The sequence below is a fragment of the Meriones unguiculatus genome, chromosome 17 (genome assembly GCF_030254825.1).
Source record: "Meriones unguiculatus strain TT.TT164.6M chromosome 17, Bangor_MerUng_6.1, whole genome shotgun sequence".
In the NCBI taxonomy this organism is placed as follows: domain Eukaryota; kingdom Metazoa; phylum Chordata; class Mammalia; order Rodentia; family Muridae; genus Meriones; species Meriones unguiculatus.
This window is the reverse complement of record NC_083364.1, coordinates 35,314,894-35,335,404: the sequence shown is the minus strand read 5'-3', so window position 1 is coordinate 35,335,404 and position 20,511 is coordinate 35,314,894. Positions and strand designations below refer to the sequence as shown.

Genomic DNA, 20,511 nt, shown 5'->3' with positions numbered 1-20,511 from the left:
TACTTTAGCAGAACCTTTTCATTCTGGAGTGTTCTCTGGCAAAAACCAGCAGCCTTACTTTTCCTCCTTTTCTTGGTGGTGTGTTCAGGGAGCTAGTGCCCGTTCATGACAGCTTTATTCTCAATCGTTCCAAACTGTACACAACTAGATGCATTCACCAATCGATGAACAGGTAAGCAAATGATAGCACAACTCATCTGAAAGCCCAGAGTTTGAAATGCTATGAAATTCGAAACATTATGAACGCTTACAGTATGCTGTAAACAGAAAACTCTGTACTTTGATGTGAGGTGATAAGTCACAGACAAAACCCAGGTTCACTGAAAATGTTGTAAAATCACCTTCAGGCTATGGGTATAAGGCACACAGGAAGCATAAGTGAATTTTTCTCTTGGGTCTTGTCTCCTTAGTCTGGATACCAATACAGTGAAATAGTAACTTGATGAAAAAGGAGTAATTGATACACATGATAACATGTATGAATATTAAAATAATCATGCTGAATGAAGGAAGTCAGAGCTACCCTCACCGCCAAGAACATGGTTCCATTTATAACAACTTCTAGAAATGCAAAATAATTTATAGTAACGGAAAGATTGCTGGTTGCCTTGGGGTGAGATGTAGGGGGCAGGTAATGGATTGCAGAGAACCACAAGAAAGCCTTTGGTGGGCAAGAGTTAGCTGCTTTTTCTGCTGTAGTGATGGCGTAGTACTTTGACCAAAGCCTGTTAAGCTGAATACTTTACACACATCTGGTACCATGGTCAATTCTACCCCGATACGGTTTTGAAAATATACTTTAAGATTTTATTAATTCTTTGGGAATGTCATAGAATGTACTTTGATAATATTCACCCCATTCTCCCTCCCAACTCCTTCCAGATTTACCCCCAACTCCCAATCCTTTTCCAACTTTGTGTCTTCCTTTCCCCCCTCCCCCTCAATAGCCCAATGAGTCCAATATATGCAATTTATCTACTCCCTGGTGTGAGGCCATTCCCTGGAGGATGGTTGTTGACACACCAAGACCATAAGAAAATGGATTCTTCTGCCCTCAAAAGCCACGGGCTGTCACTAGGTCCTCAGAGGTTGGGCTCCTAAAGCCTTCCCTACTTCGAGCTGGAATGTTGACTGGCTAGGCCTTGTGCGTGCGTGTGTGCGTGAGGTCACAGCTTCGGTGTGTTCGTGAGTGCAGCCCTGCCATTTCTAGAAGACGCTGTTTTGCTTCAGCCTCCTCTGGCTCTTAGAATCTTTCCAGGCTTTCTTCCCGGATGCTCTCTGAGTGTCAGTGTTTGTAACTGAACAACCCTCTGACACTTATGCTCTGCGCTTCGACCGCTGTCGTGAGTTCTTCATTATCCATCATCCACTGCTCAAAGGAACATCTGTGATGAGGTCTGAGAGCTGCACTAATCTATGGGTAGAGAGATAGGAGTTTAGAGGGCAGAATATCAGGAGGTTTACCCCGGGGCCTGTGGGCTCCCCAGCCATGGGTTCTTGGCTAGATTTACAGTGCCCACAGAGTGGACGATAAGCTGTTATTAAAGGCTGTCAAACAGGATATTTTAAAAATAAGATAAAGCTGGGGGTGGGGGTGCACACCTTTGATCCCAGGCATAGACAAGCAGATCTCTGTGAGTTCGAGGCCAGCTTGGTCTACAAAGCAAGTCCAGGAGAGCCACAGCTCTGTTACACAGAGAAACCCTGTCTCTACAAGCCAAAATAATAATAATAAAACAAAATAAAATTAACCTTGAACTTACTTTAGGAAATTTTTCTTTTAGAAATTCATCTCAGAGAACTGAAAACTTCACATCACACAAAAACTGCACATGAGCGTTTATAGTAGCTTCATTTAACTTGGGAAGAAAACTAGTAACAGCTCGGCTGCCCTTCAGTGGCTGACTGGTTAACGACACTCTGGAATCTTCGCCATGGCCAACTACTCAGCAGGGAAAGGAATGGACAGTGCTAGCGCCCGCAACTCGGAAGGATCAGACAGAGGCAATGTCAAAAGGTCAGACACTGTGTGGTTCCGCTTATATAACACCCTCAGGTGGCACAGTTGCCGAGTGGAGAGCAGACTGTTGGCGCTGTCAGGTGACAGGGACATGTTAGGGAGGTGTGAGTCTAAAGCGGGAGTTGGCCTTCTGGGATACAGCCTTTCCACATGCTGATTATTGTGGCGGTAATATGATCTATCTGTATACACATGCACACGCACAAATTAGTGCACGTGGATACTATTAAAAACCGGATAAGTATTTTACCAATCTTAGTTTCCTGGGTTTGATATTTTATTGCAGTCATGTTGGGTGTCACCTTTGGGGAGAGTTGGGTTTAAGAGACTCTGCATTCTTCTTCTTATTATTTTTTTGCAACTTCTTGTGAGGCTGTAATTATTTTAAAATTTAAAAATTATACTTATTATCGATTTCTTTTTTTTTTTTTTTGTGCTAAGGATTGAACTTCGGACCTTGTACATGCTAGGTAAGCGCTCTACCCCCGAGCTACATCTCCAGCCACTGAAAATAAAAATAATTTTAAGTTAGTAAGCAAACACAAGAGGAATAAAATACTATCCTGGAGGCTTGATTGGGCTGGCTAACTGGAGGCTCTTTGTAAAAAAACCTTTTTCTTTTTTAACATTAATCTGTACTTGTGCGTGCACATGCGTGTGCTAGCCAAAAAACAACTTGAAGGTACAGTTCTTTCTTCTCTCTGTGTGGAACCTGGGGATGAGTTCCAGTTGTCCGGCCTGGGAGCAGGAGCAGATCAGACACCCGACCTAACTTACAGCCCTTTTGTTTCATTTTATATTGCTTGTTCTTTGAGGCAAGGTCTCACTATTTAGTGGTGGCTGGCCTCAAACTCACTGTCAGATCTGCCTGCCTCCCAAGTGCTGGGGTCAAATGTGAGCGCCATCATACCAACTTAATTTACATCTGTTTAAGTGACACCCTTTCCCTAAAGCTCCTCTTAGATGCTTTAAGTAGCTGGTATGATGGTGGAGAGGTGGAGAGCGAATGAACTCGTTACTCCTTTGTTCAATACAACCAGAAAAATAAAAAATACTGAACAAGTGCATGGATACGAGGCACTCCATTTGTTCTCATGTTTTTCAAGGCAGGAGCCCCGTTAGAATGTGAATGCGGGTAGAGATTATTAACTTTATAATTCCAGCATGTACGATAGGGCCTGGCTCCCTGAAGGAACCCTGAGGCTTTGGGTAGGAAGGAGTGGAGGGAGGGAGAGTGAAGAAGGAAGAGTAAGGAAGAGGACCCCTGATGGGCCTTGAACAGTGTCCTCTTGTTTGTGTCAGCTCTGGAAGATCATGCTTAGTGACAGAACTCTGTGCAGGACTGTGTGTGTGTGTGTGTGTGTGTGTGTGTGTGTGTGTGTGTGTGTGTGAGGGGCTGTGCTGCAGGCAGGAATGGAAATCATTCCATCTAACTAGACTCCCATTTCAAGCAGAGACAAGGTGCCTGGCTGAGTGTGCTTCCAGGGAGACTGGCCTCAGGCTGGGATGAGGTAGCCTGCAGAGAGAAGACCTCGTGACCAATCTTTAGACTTCTGTGGGCCACCGCAGACAGTAAGAATGGTCTTGGGTCACATAGTAAATACACAAACGCTGAAAAGAGCTGGCGAACAGAAAGCAGATTGACATATAATCTCTGTGACGCCTGCCACCACAGATAAGTATCACCCTAACGATGGGCTGCCCTGTTGCGAGAGGAGAGTGCGTCTTTGGAGATCTCAAAGCAGGTCCCAAGTCTGTGATCACCGATAAAGAAAACGGACATGCATAAGTGATAAAACCTCATTTATTTTCAAGTATATATATATAATATTCCCGTCCTGCCGAAAGGCAAGGACAGGAATGGAGCGCGGTTGAGAAGTGGGGGATATTTGTTTCGGGGTGGACGGACTCTGGGTGGGTTTTGCAAGCGGCCTTTTGGTCGGACTGCAGCTCGCCGGCCTGTTTGAACGTTGGCAGGCGCGGCCCGCCGCGGCCCCGCCGCTCGCTGCAGCAACATGGCGGCGTCCATGGCCGACGGCGACGCCAGCGTGCAGAAACTCGACAACGGGCCCTTCGATGGCTCCCCGGGCGCCCCAGTCAAAGCCGACGCGTCCTCCCCACAACTGATAGTTCCGTTTCGCGGGCACATCAACGGCGGGATGCGACCAGGCAAGAAGGTCTTAGTGATGGGCATCGTGGATCTCAACCCGGAAAGCTTTGCCATCAGCTTGACCTGCGGGGACTCGGAAGACCCTCCTGCCGACGTGGCCATGGAACTCAAGGCCTTGTTCCCGGGCCGGCGGGTCCTGCGAAACTGGTGTGTGGCGGGAGAAAGGGGCGAAGAGCAGTCGGCCATCCCCTACTTCCCGTTCATCCCAGACCAGCCGTTCAGGGTGGAGATTCTCTGCGAGCACCCGTGTTTCCGAGTGTCGGTGGATGGGCGCCAACTGTTCGATTTTTACCACCGTATTCAAACACTGTCTGCCATCAACACCATCAAGATCAGTGGGGACCTCCAGATCACCAAGCTCGGCTGATGTTTAAAGGCGATCGGGTGCCTCCACGACCCCACCGTCTCAGAGAAGTGGCCTAGCAAGATCTGCAGACTTGAAAGGGAATCAGAAAGGCACAACTTCACTGTCTCTTTTTGTGCAGCTTCAGTCCAGAATGACATCTTCATCTGGGGTCTGCCCAGAGGAAGAAAGCTCGCAGGAAAGACACCTCGCCGTTCTGCCCACAACGAAGTCATACATTTCTGCTGGATTTCATTCAGACCAAACTAAAATGGGTTTGTGGTGATTTGTGATTTGGTAGCAGTTAGTCATCATTTCAAAGCAAGGTGATAATCTAGAAACAAAAAGCGCTGAAGTCCTTAAAAGCAACAACGGTACATCGAATCGATGCATTTCTGCGCTGAGGTGGAACTGGGAAGCACAACCGACATTTTAGTCGGGGTATTTTCATAGGATGTAGATTGCGCAAGATTTGGTTTTTATGTTTTCTTGGGGGTTATTTTGCGTTTTTTTGGCTTTGTTTTGTTTTGTTTTTTTTTTTTTTTTTGGCACAGCATCATGTTAACTCGAATTAAAAAATAAAAGAAAATGGAGTCACAAACATATCAAAGTAGCAATTATTTCCCAGAAATATTATTATGATTATTTAGGTTTTTTAGTTTATTCTATATATACGGGTGTTTTGGCTGCATATATGTTTGTGTAACACATGCATGCCTAAAAGGAAGGAAGATGGTGTCAGGTTCCCCAGAACTAGAGTTATGGTTGTGAGCCACCGTGAGGGGGCTGGGAACAAAACCCACGTCCTTTGCCATAGCAACAAGTCCTCTTACCTGCTAAGCCATCTCTCCAGCTCCATCTTCCCCAGAAATCTTAAAATCAAATCAGAAAGCAAGGTTAGGTATTTTTCCATGTTCACAGGACTGCGTTTAGCTAACATGTTGAAATGTAAACCTGTTTACCTCCGTTTAGGATCCCCAAATTTCAGTTTCATTTGAAATGATTGTTATGCTTTATCTTTTAACATTGTATTGATATTATTATATCATATAATATATATTATATTAATTTATACTGATAAGTTGGTTTTCATCTTGGGGACACGTGTCCAAGTCCTTCCTGTTAGCAGAATCCACTAAAAATGCAAAATTTCAAGGTCAGCACTTGCGTTCTGGTTCTGGCACAGACATTGTTTTGGTACACTAAATAACACAGTAACGTGTTGCAAATCGTAACATCTTTTCAACATTTGGCCTTGACTTAATCATCTTTTGAAAAGTAAGTGATGTCACCACGGACAATGTCTGCATCAGCACATGAAAGGAATTCCTGCCATTGGCAGCAAGTTACTCGCTTGGCCCTTATGAAATTCAGCTGTGATGATGTTCTGCATCATCCGGTGGTTTTTTTTTTTTTTGTGCTTTGGGGCATACATTTCTCTTAAAATATTTTGCAAGGATTTCAGACATGTATTGTATGTTACTTGACCATATGCACTCCCCAGCCCCCAATTTCAACTCTTTGAAGAGCACTTACATTCCTTTCCCAATTCCATTCCCTTCTTCACTTTTTGGTAAGGCCCCGAGTCCAGTTACTGTACCCGTATGCAATGGTGTAGGGCCATCATTGAAGCATAGACAATCTACCGGGAACCACAACCCTGAAGAAAAGGTATGGTCCCGCCTCTGACGTTTCACTAACTGTAAGTTTTAGGCAGCAATCCAACTGTCTTCTACTAATTTTATATCACTCTCTATTACTTACCGTCCATGGGGTTCCATGAGTGACTGTATCAGACATGTTGACACCAGACAAAGAAAAGACCTTTGACATATAACACTTCACACAAATCTTTTATTCATTGTCTTTTAAGAATTTGTAAAAAGTAATTTATTGTGAGTGCCTACCTGGGTGTATGTATGTTCATGTTTCTGAGCTACCATGTGGGTGCTAGAAACTGAACACATATACATAAAAAAAATAAAAAATTTAAAAAGAGACTGGGGAAAGTTTTTGTGGGGTTGTAAATGGTCTTAGAAATTTTCTTACTCATCATAAAAGAATTCTGGGGAGAAAAGGAATTCGTAAAGGCACAGTAAGAACTAACTTTCATTCAACACTACAAAAAGGAGTTAAGACAATATGAAGCTTTCTAAAATAAGTCGGACTTCTCAAAAATGTTAGGAAAATAGTAACTGTGTGCAAATTCTCAGGATGCTCTTCCTCGGTGATACTTTGAAGAGTGTGCGGGGAGTTAGTGTTGGTAGCTTGTCCAGCTTCACCAAGAAGAAGCACAGTAAATTACCCATTGTTCTCACTCATTCGTCATACCGCGTGATTCCCGGGGCTCTGACACAGTTCACAGATCCTACTTCATGGTTCAGTGACACCCCTTTCCTGTCCTTGTGTCTTCCAAGTTCTACACTTTCTCCTACAACCCTTTACACTGCAGCTTGGCTACATGAGTTTACAGGATTCAAAGACATTAGCTTAGCAGAAATACATCTATCCAGGGTGTTTTCCCCCCTAAGAGACACATAGAACATGAAACTGAGGCTGTGTTTCCCTTCAGACAACTCTCAAATTACACTTCTCATCCATCATCTTAACCTTTCGCATCGTTTCCTGAAGCCATTTCATCCCCCGTCGAAAATGCCAACCTAAAAATAAGCAATCACGCTGAAAGGGATCCAGATGGAAACAGAAAAGCATGCACACGCTCATTCAGTCCGAAGAACATTTTCTATATTTGTCACTGACTTACATTGTTTCTCTTCATTTCTGCCTCATCACAGCAGTCGGAGACTCCCAAGAAATGTTCGGACCCACTGAAACAAAATTCATTTTTCAAGGCCTCTGATTCCAGGTGGTAATCATTTGTTATGACCCTTTAGAAATCTTAGAATATATTGAAAATGAGTGTGAGTAATTTATATGTTTTGTTGAATTGAGCTGAGATTTCAGCTAATTGTGTGCATTCTGAAGAAACAAACTTTTTTGTCTCAAGCAGCCGGGGAGTGACAGCTGCATCAAGTTCACAAGCTGCCAGATTCCCTAATTCTTTGGCTCTAAGAACATGGAAGACTTTCTAAGATAGGACTGCAGCTTCTTGAAAGACACAGAAAACCAGGGCATGAGAATTATGAGAACAATATGAACTCTGTAAATTATAAGCAGAGTGAGAAATGTAAATTCCAGACTATCCCGGATCTGTAATAAATTGATATTTTTAAACTTCTCTTTTTAGAAGAGGCAATGACATCCACATATACATTTTCATCTGAGGGGACTTTGCGCTTGTTGTCAAGGAATCTCTGATGTCAGTACACATTCATCTCAAACACCCACGTCTTTCTTATCTATAGTCTTGTCTAAGGGCAGCCGGTGTCCAGAATGAGAAATGTGAAACACCGCAAGATGTTGAATCACTAAACGAAAAAAAAAAAGCTTCATATTTTATACCAGAAAGGCCATCGTTCTGTATCATATTAGAACATTTATCAGAATAAAGAATTGAAATAAAAAGCATTTGCTGAATAAATTATCTTTTAAAGTCATGGAGGGCTCATTCTCTAAGCAGTGCTTTATAAAAAATGTCCCAAGCTGTCCCCAAGTTGTGGCAGCCCATGCCTTTAATTCCAGCACATGGGAGGCAGAGGCAGGTGGATCTCTGTGAGTTCAAAGGCCGCCTAGTCAACACATTGAGTTCAAAACCAGCCAAGGCTACATAGAGAGACCTCAACAACAACAAAAATATTGTTCCAAGTCTTAAATCTTGATAGGTTCAATTCCCTGGGGAGGGTCCTTTCAGGAGCCCAGCTCCTCCTCTTGCTCTCTGACTTCCTGTTGTCTCTGTGGCTCTTGCTCTCCCTAACTCCCACTCCTCTCACTGTAGACTGTTGGTGTCTGCAGTTAGGCTCTCATCTGAGGCCCACTTGGACATAGACTGCGAACCTTCAAAACTGTGAACCTCTTTTCATCCTAAGTAACTTGCCTTGGGTATTGTGTTCTAATGACAAAACACTGTTAACATGCCTCTGTGCAATTAAAAAACTTTCTGAGTTTGAGGATCATGCCTGTCTTATGTTCTTTGAAGAAACACAGATGAAAACACATTGTTTATTGTAAAATACTTTCACACCTGTCCTAGTTTGCTCTCTATTAATACCCTAAACACTGACACCAAAGGCAACTTGGGGAGAAAAGGGCCTGTTTCATTTTAGAGCTTACCGTCCGTCCTAACGGAGGGAACAGGAATGCAAGGCAGGAACTGAAGCAGAGACCACAGAGGAATGCTGCTCACTGGCTTGTTTCCTCTGGCTTACTTATCTACCTTTCCTTTACAGTCCTGGCCCATCTCTCTATGATGGCATTGGACTTGGCCCTCCTACATCAATTAGCAATCAAGAAAATGCCTCACAGACAGGGCCACAGGCCAGTCTGATGGAGGCAATTCCTGAACTGAGATTTTTCCCTTCCCAGGTGTGTCTTGACTTGTCAAATTGACAACCAGCACAACACTGGTTTTCTATTCTTTATGAATGTATATCTATTAGTGTCTAACATGTTATAGGTGACCAATAAGAACCTGATGATTGATTGGCTGGCTGACTGACTAAATATGCAGATGATTATATGAACAATCCAATGATTCCCCTCTTATTCTTCACAGTACCTAGTAGAGAGAGGCTCAGAAAACATATCACCTCTCTAAAGGACATTTGTTGGAACGGAACATGGCAGGTTGGCCTGCCATCCTCACCTCTCTGCCTGTCAAACACACACACTACTACCAATTCTTCCATTTCTCACTACAGTGTTCAGTTGTGCCCTGTGGCACCCTGGCAAGATACTCCAGAAAGCTTCCCATGAGAACTATGCATTTTTACCCTGTACTAAAAGAGTATTTCATGAATGGTTTGTGTAGGGTGCTGAAACTACCCTACCATTTTGATATTAAAATAAGCGAGCTGCAATACAGCACAGCTCTCACCCACCCCCGACCCAGAGGCAAGAGAAACTAAAAACAGCTACCTGAACATCTAACCCAAAGAACTAAAATCGGACATTATGCTTTGTGGCTATGCCAAATAAAATGAAGCAGGACATTCTACTTTTGTAAGCTTTTTAAAGTCTGGTTTTTGTTTTGTTTTGTTTTGTTGTTGTTGTCTTGTTTTGGCTTAGCACTTTGTTTTTGTTGTTGTAGTTTTTGGTCTTTCAAGACAGGGTTTCTTTGTGTAGTTCTGGCTGTAGTGGAACTCACCTTATAGACCAGGCTGGCCTCAAACTCACAGAGATCCACCTGCCTCTGCCTCCTGAGTGCTTAGATTAAAGGCACATGCTGCCACAGCCTGGCTAAAGGCCGTTTTAATAACTGTGATCTTTTCCTTGAATAGGGATGTAACTTAGGAGACAAAGCAGACTTTTGCTTTTCCATGTGTGTGGAAACCTTTCAAATAAACCCCTTTCTCATTAAGTAAATTCCATTTCTGTGGTCACTTTCTGTGTCAGGCAGCCCATGCCACTTGCTTGTCCCCTGTCCTTCATTCCCAGGCAGTCCCCGGTGAAGGCAGAGTTCTCCAATTCCATGCCACGCTGCGAGGCTTCGCTTAGATCATTTATCAACTGCTGTATTTTCCCCCCCCACAGACTCTCACTATTTCATTATAAAGACTAGAAGAACAGGCCCTTGTTCCCAGGCAGGAAAACACAGAGGCTTCGTTTGTTTATTATTTTTAACCATTATGCATTTGTGTGCTTCATAGCTTCTTCGGTGATTGTTCAGCTCTGGATGTATTGGCATGTGATTGAGGTCAGCTGCCTGTCCCCTGGGGCGCATGCAGGACAATCCATAAAATCCTGACTGGGACAAATCCCCTTAAAGTTCAAGCTGCGAACTGAAAGCCATCAGCAAATACTCCCCCTTCTTCAAATATTCTATGTCTATCATGAAAAAAAAAAAAAAGGCCTCAGCTGTTGGATTTTCCTTGAGTACTACTTAGAATGTGTTTTTTATAAGCACTTTCTCTCTTTACCTCTGTGAAAAATGCAGATGTTTTCCCTTGCTGGCTGTGTATCGTTCAAAGGCAGTCACGCAAACCTCAGCGCTGCGTTGGGGCAGAGAGCTCTTAAAACCGAACTCAAGCAGCCTCAAGCGATCCAGTGTTTTACACTATTGCCATCTTTTCCAGTTACCACATTAGAATAAGGTGGTCCCCCACCCCCATTATGTTTTCAGTTTCTTAACAGGGTATACAGCTTGATGGATCACCAGTCTCTGGGAGAATGGCATTTTAAAGAAAAAGGTGACTTTCTGCCACTTCCAATCCTGTAATGGGATCACGTTGACAGCTTCCGTTTGCCCAGCTTCTTCTGCTTCTTGAAGCTCCCCTCCTACTCAGCAGGTTTTAAGCGCTCACACTGGGATCCTTTGGTTTCCTTTTGCTTCAGAGCAGGAAGGGAAAAGACAGCAAGCAAATACAACAACATATTGATCGCGGTCATGTCTTACAGGGTTTCTATTACTGCAAGGAAACTCCATGACCGAGAAGCAAGTGGGGGTGGAGGGAAAGGCTTTATTCAGCTTGCTGCTCTACATTGTTGTTCTTCACCAAAAGGAAGTCAGGACAGGAACTCATGCCCGGCAGGAACCCAGAGGCAGGAGCTGATGCAGAGGCCATGGAGGAGTGCTGCTTACTGGCTTGCTCGGCCTGCTTTCTTATAGAACCCAGGACCACCAGCCCAGGGATGGCATCACCCATCATGGGTTGGGTCCTCCTCCCTGGATCACTAAAAGAGAAAATGCCTAACAGCTAGATCTCCCTGTGGCATTCCCTCAACTGAAGCTCCTTCCTCCCTGATGACTCTCACTTCTGTCAAGTTGACACAAAACCAGCCAATAAACATCAGCTAGATGATTGGCATATAGATATTGGCTGTAGTGGGTTCTGCAGTCCTACAGAGTTTTTAAAAATTTAATACATTTTAGCCAGGCGGTGGTGATGCGCGCCTTTAATCCCAGCACTAGGCGCAGGTGGATTTCTGAGTTTGAGGCCAGCCTGGTCTACAGAGTGAGTTCTAGGATAGCCAGGGCTACACAGAGATACCCTGTCTTAAAAAAGAAAACAATTTAATGTGTTAAAACAGTTAGTGTATTAATTCATGTATTAATGGATCCATTAATAATTAATGTATTAATTAGTGTCCTGATTCAGAGAACAATTGAATGTATTAAAGACAAAACAATTTAATGTATTGAATCTATTTAATTTAACGCTTTCCCTGTATTAAATAAAAACGTTTAGTACATCTTAAACTGTATTTCAAGTGACGGGGAGTGAGTGATGGTGCATGCTGCGGTGCACAGGTGGAGGTCAGAGGACAACTGATAGCAATAGACCCTCATCTTCTGCCTCCTGGGTCCCAGGGATTGAACTTGGATCGCCAGACTTGGCAACAAGGGCCTTTATCCACGGAGCCATCTCACTAGCCCCTACGGATATTTTTAAAGTTCTACATACCCTTTAAAATGCGGGCCTTTGCTTAAGAAGCTCAGAGCCTGGGCTAATATACAGGCAGCCACATTACATTCAGGTCTTGCATCCAGAGGGTTTTTTCTTTTTTCTTTTTTTCCATTTTAATATCGTGCGGTGTTGTCTGCAGTTGGGCCCTCCTCGTCGGGCCCTCACTCATCTCAGGTCAGCGCTCTACCACTGAGCTTGGTCTGATGCTTTCCGACAGAGGTTCTAGAAGGTTCTAGCTATTAAGGGACGAGTTACAGAGTACACCACTCTCTTCGCCACCAGGCATCTCTTTGTGGAGGATGTAAAGAGGCTCAATAGTTTCGGGTGACAGTAGGCTGTACAGAGAAGATCTCTGACTCTGGACCACAACTAGGAAGGAGAGCTCCTTTTCAGTATGTCCGGGGGTGTCCTGTGTCAGCATGGCCAGGGGTGTCCTGTGTCAGCAGTGAGTTTGCGGAGCTGGCCATTTACGGAGTGACCAGTCCCACATGCCAAGTTTCTCACTGGTTGGTGAGGATTAAAGAAGCAGAAGAGGTGAATCCATCTGTGTTGGTCACACCCTTCAAAGAACATGTGGAAAAGGACTGAAGAAGGGCCTGGAGACAGACAGGCTAATTAGACACGTCTAAGTGAGAATGATGGTGTCTTGTAATAGGGCAGTGACAGAGAGGAGGGACAGCTGCCTGATCTTTAGCAGACAGATAAACCTGTAAGTGGACAAATCAGATATTGGAGATAAAAGCTGGGAGTGCTGGCTTTATGACACAGAAAGTGGGTCAAGATAGCATACATTCAGAGACCGGGAGAACAGGATAGAGAAGTTTGCAATATACTGAATTTGGGGGATCTCCTGCAGATCTTGGAGTTGCCCAGGAGTTCAGGAGGTTTATACATTTGTGGTGAGTCTGCATAACTATGCTCACTGGACCATAAGTTGATACATTAAGTAGATGCCACGTTGTCTGAGACAATGATGTGGCCTGAATCCCAGAAAGGGTGAGGGCAAGAGAAACAAAACAAAACACAAAGGCCCTGATGCCACTCAGACCACGGAGAGAAGAGCGGCTGTGAAAAAGACTGAGAACATCCCATCTGCTAACGAGGAGATCACACAGGTAAGTCAGGGTTATCACATAAAACGTGGCAAATAGGAATTCAGATACAGGTGTAGAAATGAGCACCTTTTTTTTTCATGTAAGTGTTTCCCCTAGTTGCTTGCCTGCTTGTTTTGAGACAGTGTCCTACTGCAGGCTGGCCTTGAACTCTTCATCTTTCTACTCAGCCTTTTGAGTGAGGGGCCTGTGAGCCTGTGCCACCGTGCCCAGCTGTACTCTTTTTTTTCTTTTTCTTTTTACTTGCTAAGCACGGTAACCCTACCTTGTGAAATTATGCAAGTACATGTATTAAAGAAAGCATAGGCCTAGGACTCCGGGGGGTGGGGGGTTGAAGGAAAAGACAGAGTGATGGCTTTGAAAGCCTATCTTCCTTCCTAGAATCCAGACTGCGGAGCACGAGGGAAGGGCCAGGGCTCAGGAGCATCTTCCTAGGCAGAATAGAGGCTTCATGTTGACATCTGGCTCCTAGCAGCCACAAACCTTCTGAGGTCCAAGTCTGTGCCTCGGTTTCCCTTGTAATCTACTCTCCATGCATTAGAAACTCATTAAATGTCTGCTAACTTAAATTCCTAGACCGAGTCTCTTCAAGCTACGAAGAAGAATGAAGGTCACTTAAGGAGGCACAATATATTTTTTTTCCCCTCTCTTTGAAAGTTACGACCTATTCAGGTTTAATCCCAATCATGCCTTTAAAATAAAAAGGGGAAATAGAAGGAAAAAATGACCTGACACATTTCCACAAATATAGTTCAGATTGAGCAAAATGACCTGGAAAGTGGCCTCTACCCTGACTTTTTTGTTTGTTTGTTTGTTTGCTTGGTTGGTTGAGTTTCAAGATAAGGTTTCTCTGTGTAGCCCTTGAACTTGTAGCCCTTCAAGGCTATCCTTGAACTCACTCTGTAGACCAGGCTGACTTCAAACTCTGCCTCCTGAGTGCTGTGATTAAAGGTGTGTGTCACCATTGCCTGGCTAAGTCTACTTCTATTTACTAGTAATGGTACTGTATTAGGGTCTTCTAGGAGAACAGAACACACATGAGCGCGAGCACACACACACACACACACGCACACACACGCACATACTCCATATGGTCCAGCTAGTCTAACAATGGCTCCAGTAGTTGTTCAGCCCATGAGGGTGGCTGTCTCTGTTGGTCTTCAGTGTACACCAGAATCTTGAAGAAGTAGGCTCTAGTGCCAGCGAAGGAATAGACTTGCCAGCAAGAGTAAGAGCAAGCAGGCAAAAAGCGAGCCAGCTTCCTTCTTCTGTGTCCTTTATATAGGCTGTCAGCAGAAGGTATGACCCAGGTTAAAGGTGGATCTTCTCACATCAAAAGCTGTGGATTTTAAAATGTGGCTTCCCAGCCAGGCACAGTGGTGTACGCCTGTAATTCCAGCACTCAGGAAGGCAGAGGCAGGCAGATCTCTGTGAGGTTGAGGCCAGCCTGGTCTATAAAGTGAGCCCAAGACAGCCAAGGCTACACAGAGAAACACTGTCTTGAAAAAACAACAAACAGAAACAAAAAGAGGGAGGAAGGCTTCCCCTTCAAATGATTTAGTTAATAATAATAATAAAATCCCTCACAGGTGTGCAAAGCTGATTGGGTTTTAGCTAATTCCAGCTGTAGTCAAGCTGACAAGCAAGAATAGCCATCACAGATACATCTGGTCTTCTGTAGAGCACACCCGTTCTTCCACCTTGCTAATAGAAAGTAGCAGCAGCGACAAGGAATCAATCGATTAATGGTCTTGAGATTTTTCAAGGTGATGCAGCTTTCCAGGTGAGTCAAACAGATCCTGAGTGGCTACAGGGAAAATCAAAATAAAAGTCACCAGGCAGCAAAGCAGCCCCGTGAGAGGCTCAAGAGGGTTGGGAGACCCGTGGGGAAACTTCAGCATCCTTCAGCCCTTCTGATACCAGCCGCTCCACTTGGCTCATCAACTGCCTCTCCTTCTTTACACAGCTAAGTGAAATCCACTCACCCCCATCGGAGGAATAAACCAACCACAAAACAAACCTATTAAAAGGCACTCGGAGTCTGCCTTAAGTGAGCCAAAGCAGAGAAGCCTGCATGCAAAGTGCTTTCACAGAGAGATGTTTTGCATTTCCACCCTGAAAGTTTGTATCTGAGTCTACACTGGAGATCCCTGTGGGGAGAGAGCCTGGAAAACCCCCAGCTCAAGTGGAGCCTGCTAACTTGGTGCTGACCGTTGTGGAATGCTGAGCCGACACAGTCTTAGAGCAGCAAGGGGCTCTTGTTGGCTGGAGAAAAGAGAGCAAGGGTTAGATGGAAAAACTTGGATGTTAAGGTTGAGTTAGACCTGTGTTGAAACTGAAGATTTGTTCCACTGCAGTTCTGCAGCCGAGGTTTTAAAGTGGTGGTTGAAAGCGAAGCTTTAGGGTTGGACGTGTTTGCACCTGGTTCCTAGTGCTATGGGTAAAATGAAAAGCGTGTTCTCCTTACAGCCATTACATCACAGTGGCTTCAAGAAAGAAAAGGTGATACAGCATTCCAGGAGGGAGGAGAGCTAGGGAGGTCCCCATCACACTCTGGAAAGTAAGAGGAGCCCTTTACCGTGGCAGAGGGAAGGTAGCAGACTTGGGAAGAGGGGCCCATGAGGGTAGGAAAGAAAAGCAAGTGGTAGACATGGTGGCCCAGCTCTCTGGTAGGCTTGAACTCCAAGGGTAAGGCCTAGGAGGTGTTCAGATGTTGGGGGCTGGGGTTGGGGAGGCTTAGAGGTACAGTTTGTACTTCTTCCTGCGTAGAGAATCCCAGGAGGAGGCTGCCCTGTAGATGTGAGGTGGGCCCATCTGACATCTACCTTGCTGCACCACTGGCTCTGGATGGGCCTGAGGCAGGACCACTCCTCCCTTGCTGCTGCCTGGCTTGACCAAGCCCTTCTGGGAAACGCAGAAGGCCACCGAGCACTTGGGAAATACCACGGGTTTAACAGAACACAGAGCAGGTGGGAATAAAACTGGCCATATGAATCACAAGGGACAGGCCGAGTCCTGCCACCTATGCTGGCGAGAGTTGTGTGAACTGAGAGATGTAGGGTGCAGCAGGATTGAGCAGCAGCAGAGTGCCTGGTTAGGTCCTGACAGCCCATTGGCCGGGGGCAGACAACAGGCTTCTCAACAGCTGGATTTTACCCCAGACCTACCACCCTAGGGGCCTCTCCACCAAGAACAGTAGGAACCCAGAGGACAGGACAAGGATCAGGCTTCCCAAAGCAAGGGAGACAGGGAAGGGCAAAGAGATAGTTCTAACTGAACACGGTACCTTGCTTTGTTCAAAGAGCTAAGACAACTGGGGAAAAAAAAAATAAAAACAAGGGATACAAAATGAATAAAGTATAATTAATAAAAAACAACAACAACAAATGTTTTGTGACTCACCTAAAAAAATAAAAAATGAAAACAAAAAACTAAGTCTTTTGTCTGCCCATGAGCTCTTAGACTCGATCAGATTTTGTTTGTTTCTGCTCCTCGGGAGAATTTGGGGTGCTAGAGGCTAAACTGATGAGTTATGGAAAATAAAGGAGCCACTGTAACACCCATCAGAAGTCCGGCACAGATAGCACAGCCCACCTCCAGCTGAGCCTTGTAAACACAGGTTCTAACATAACTTCTCCAGGCCTCAGTTTCTTCAATTACAAGCTGAGGACAACAGCCCTGCAGGAGAGTCACTAGAATACGGAAGGAAATGGCACATGTTAAGCACTGGACACAAAGCCAGGCCCAGAGCCTCATTCCCTAGCTCTCCAGCTTCCTTTTCTGCCTCTGTGAAGCAGGGCTTGCAATATCCCTGTCACACAACAGGTAGGCTGAGAGGGAACTGTCCTCTCCCTTTCCTGCTGCCTCTCTGAAGAATGAGTCTATTTCTCATTTTCCACCTCAAGCAAATCCGGCTCCCTGCATTTACTCCCTCAACAACAGCTCCTGAGATTCTGCTCCGAGCATGCTGCTGAGGGGTTCCAAGATGAGACCTAGATACTATTTATCATGCTCAAGGAGGTCAGTCCCAGAGGAGGGAGGACGATTGTCTTGTTTCTTTGTAACAGAGAGGAAGCACACAGTGGCAGAAGTCGGCATGGGGCAGGCATAGCTCAGGAATTGCCCACTTGTACTTCAAAGGAAGAGGTGCGTCCCAGCAAGCCCAGCCAGTCAACTGGGTCTTAGAGAAAAAAAGAGGCCGGCTTGAGTGTAGAGATGGCGGAGGGTGGTTCAGGCAGTCCACTGTGAGAACAAGAGCACAGTGGAGGTGTGATGGCCTGCAACCAAATCAGAGAGGGCAAGGGAGCGGGGGAAGGGCACCACCAAGGGGAGCTGAGTGCAGGCCTGTTACAATGACTCCCTAATGTCACCAGACTAAGAGTTCTTAACATGCCTTTTGTTCTGATGGGCTGTGAAAGGAAAAGGAAAGAGCTGGCATAAAGCCCTGGCTCTGCACGGAGACCACTGCCCTGAGGATAGCACATTTATCATGTGAACCTATGGGCACTGGGCAGTCTTAGAGGAGGAGATGTGAGTTCAGGGAGGTTAGTGATGTGTCCAAGGTTACACAGCTAAAAATAAACCCACTCAGAGTCAAATTTGGCTCTGCCTGATCCATAGCCAGTACTCTGAGAAAAGGCCCTCAGGCCTTCCCTGTTCCACCCACTCCCTGTGAACACACCTTTCTCTCCAGCTCCTGGGTTTAAGGAAGTCATGATGCATCACGTTCTGTTACCAAATAAATTAGCACAAAGGTGGAATGTGCGTAATCTGAAAATCAGACTCAACAGAAAGCGGCTGCTAGTTCAAGGTCAAGGCAAACTGCCAAAGAGAGATGGGTCCTCTCTTCCTGGTGGGCCAGTGACTATCCTGCCAATCTTGGTTATCCAGAGGGAAGAACAGGGTCAGGGCTTTAGATTCAGATTAAAAAGGCAACAGCCAAAATGTAGGAAGCTCCAGGAGACTCATCTTCCATGTCTTCTTGCTGTTTAAGCCTGGGAGATTATATTTAGAGGTACATTCTGAGTCAGGAAATACGATGACAAATGTTTATCTGGTATAGAGTGTCTCAGCGAGAAGGCTCAAAATGCCTGCCTGCTTCCTCAGCTGGGGCTGGCATAGTGAGACCCAGGACACTTTGATATTGGTACTACAAATCAGGTCGAGCAACCCCAGCCCAAGGGCCTGATTAGGTGTAAAACCTCCTATTTACCCGAAGCCAAGGCTAAGAGAGGCATGCCAGCTCATCAAAGCTCACACAGACCTGGAGAGGCAGAGCCAAGAGGAAGGGCCAAGGACTGGACCTCTTCGCTTCATTACGGAACTACTTTAAGGAAAATAAGTTCACCCGAGTGAAGGGCGAAAACCGTTCACCCTCGCAATGGGCTGGGATTGGTTTTGCTAGAATGATAGAATTTTTACAACTAGAGGTAGCAGTACAGACCATTCAATCTTCAGGACACATTCTATAGATGAGAGTATGGAGGTCCAGCATAGAAAAATAGCTTGCTTTAAGGCCAGAACAATTTTAGGTATGTCCTCTGTTAGGTCACGGATCTGCCTGTGGTCAGCACCGAGTGATCTTTCCATTTATGTCCGATAGGTATGAACCATTTGGCTACAATGTATGTGTGTGTATACACATACGTACATATATAGATATACATATATACACATGTGTATATGTGTATGCATACACACTCACACATATATTATAGAGTATATACATACTGTGCACGCGCTTGCATATATTGTGTTTCCACAATGTGTCTACATAATGTACATTCCGCTAATCATGCTGGCCATCATCGCTCCCACCCCCACACACTCTGATGCGAAGATCCCAGAGGGAACCCATCACACCCTTACCTTTAAATAAGCATACTGTCCTAGTCAGAATTCCTGGAACCAGGAAGCTTATACAGAAAAGGTATTTATTCTGGTTCACAGTCCTGGAGGTTGGCAAATGCAGGAGCACAGTGATTGGCACCCGTTCAACTTCTGGCAAGGGCAGCCTGCTGCTTCCTGTGGTGGCAAGCAGAAAGGCCAGCTGGCTGGTGACAAAAGAGATAGAGCATGAGCTGGGGTGAGGTGGCGCATGTAAGCCTGGCACTCAGGGAGGCAGAGGCAGAGGCAGAGGCAGAGGCAGAGGCAGAGGCAGAGGCAGAGGCAGAGGCAGAGGCAGAGGCAGAGGCAGAGGCAGAGGCAGAGGCAGAGGCAGAGGCAGAGGCAGAGGCAGAGGCAGAGGCAGAGGCAGAGGCAGAGGCAGAGGCAGAGGCAGAGGCAGAGGCAGAGGCAGAGGCAGAGGCAGAGGCAGAGGCAGATGGATCTCTGTGAGTTCAAGGCCAGCCTGGTCTACAAAGTGAGTCCAGGACAGCCAAGGCTATGCAGAGAAACCTGTCTCAAAAAACCAAGAAACAAAAAGAGGTGAGTCTCACTGTCGCTCTTACCTTAACTATCCCAGCCCTGCAAGTGTACGCACTCATCCATTCCTGAGTGCTTTGTCCCCATGCTCGGAACTCCTTTACCACTGCCCCCCTCCGGCATCACCACGGGGAGGAATCAAGAGTCGAACACTTGAACATTGGGCGAGAGGGAGTTGACACACACTCAAACTTACCTTTCTACCTCTACAGAGGAGATAAAAATGTGGCCTACCGCTAAAGCAGCCAGTGAAAGATTCCTCAGACATCTGGTTCCCCCACGGTTTGAAAGTCCCTGCATTTCGGCACAGAGACTCAGAAAGTTGAAGCATAAGCGGGGCCCCATGCTCCATGGAATTTTTCTCGAAACCCCCGAATATTAAGCTGATCTCCAGCATTCCTTGGTAACAAAAAATTTGCTCACACTCGAAACTTACCTGGTCCCACAGCCACCTCCTTCTAGGCAGCCTGCAAAGCCCTGCAAGAAACTTTGTCCCGGGCAAGAAAAGCCTGGAGTCCCTTCTGCCTCTTTGCCAGGCAAGGCTCCATTTGCTTCACTACCCAGCTGAAGCTGCTCCCATCACTTCCCCCAAGGAAGCACTCTCCACAACCCAAGACAAGGGAACCAGGATGCTGTTCCCCTGGGGTTCCTGCGGTCTCCTGGCCATCCTCTTCAAGAGCCCCCCCCCCCCCCGCCGTCCCAAGATCTGCCATGACTTGTCCTTTAAAGCAGGGTTTCAAGAAGGACACATTGATGCCCAGCTTTGCGTTCCCGCACAATCCTTCTGGCGCCGGGGCTGGAAATGATCTGTGCAGGGCACACAGCCAGCCTAATCATTCCCATACTCACAGATGCAGGGAATCCCAGCTCACTGGCCCAGGGGAGGGAAGGAACCTCCCTCTTCCTGACAGTGTCTCTCC

The 20,511-nt window shown here is 45.8% G+C and overlaps 1 protein-coding gene and 1 long non-coding RNA gene across 2 annotated transcripts; one reads left to right on the top strand and one right to left on the bottom strand.

The window, feature by feature from the left end:
* The first annotated feature begins 4,035 nt into the window (after positions 1-4,035).
* LOC110553292 (galectin-related protein-like) lies at positions 4,036-4,557 on the top strand. The gene has a single exon (XM_060370189.1). The coding sequence runs from the start codon at positions 4,036-4,038 to the stop codon at positions 4,555-4,557; it is 522 nt and encodes a 173-aa protein (XP_060226172.1).
* Positions 4,558-5,307: 750 nt separating this feature from the next.
* LOC132648534 (uncharacterized) lies at positions 5,308-20,450 on the bottom strand. Its single transcript, XR_009586955.1, has 3 exons — positions 20,028-20,450; positions 19,037-19,221; positions 5,308-5,405 (listed from the first exon to the last, which is right to left on the bottom strand). It is a non-coding gene; the product is annotated as an uncharacterized LOC132648534 (long non-coding RNA).
* Between the last annotated feature and the right edge of the window lie 61 nt (positions 20,451-20,511).

Excerpts from the sequence above, each read along its gene's own strand:
- LOC110553292 (XM_060370189.1), top strand. The coding sequence starts at position 4,036 with ATGGCGGCGTCCATGGCCGACGGCGACGCCAGCGTGCAGAAACTCGAC.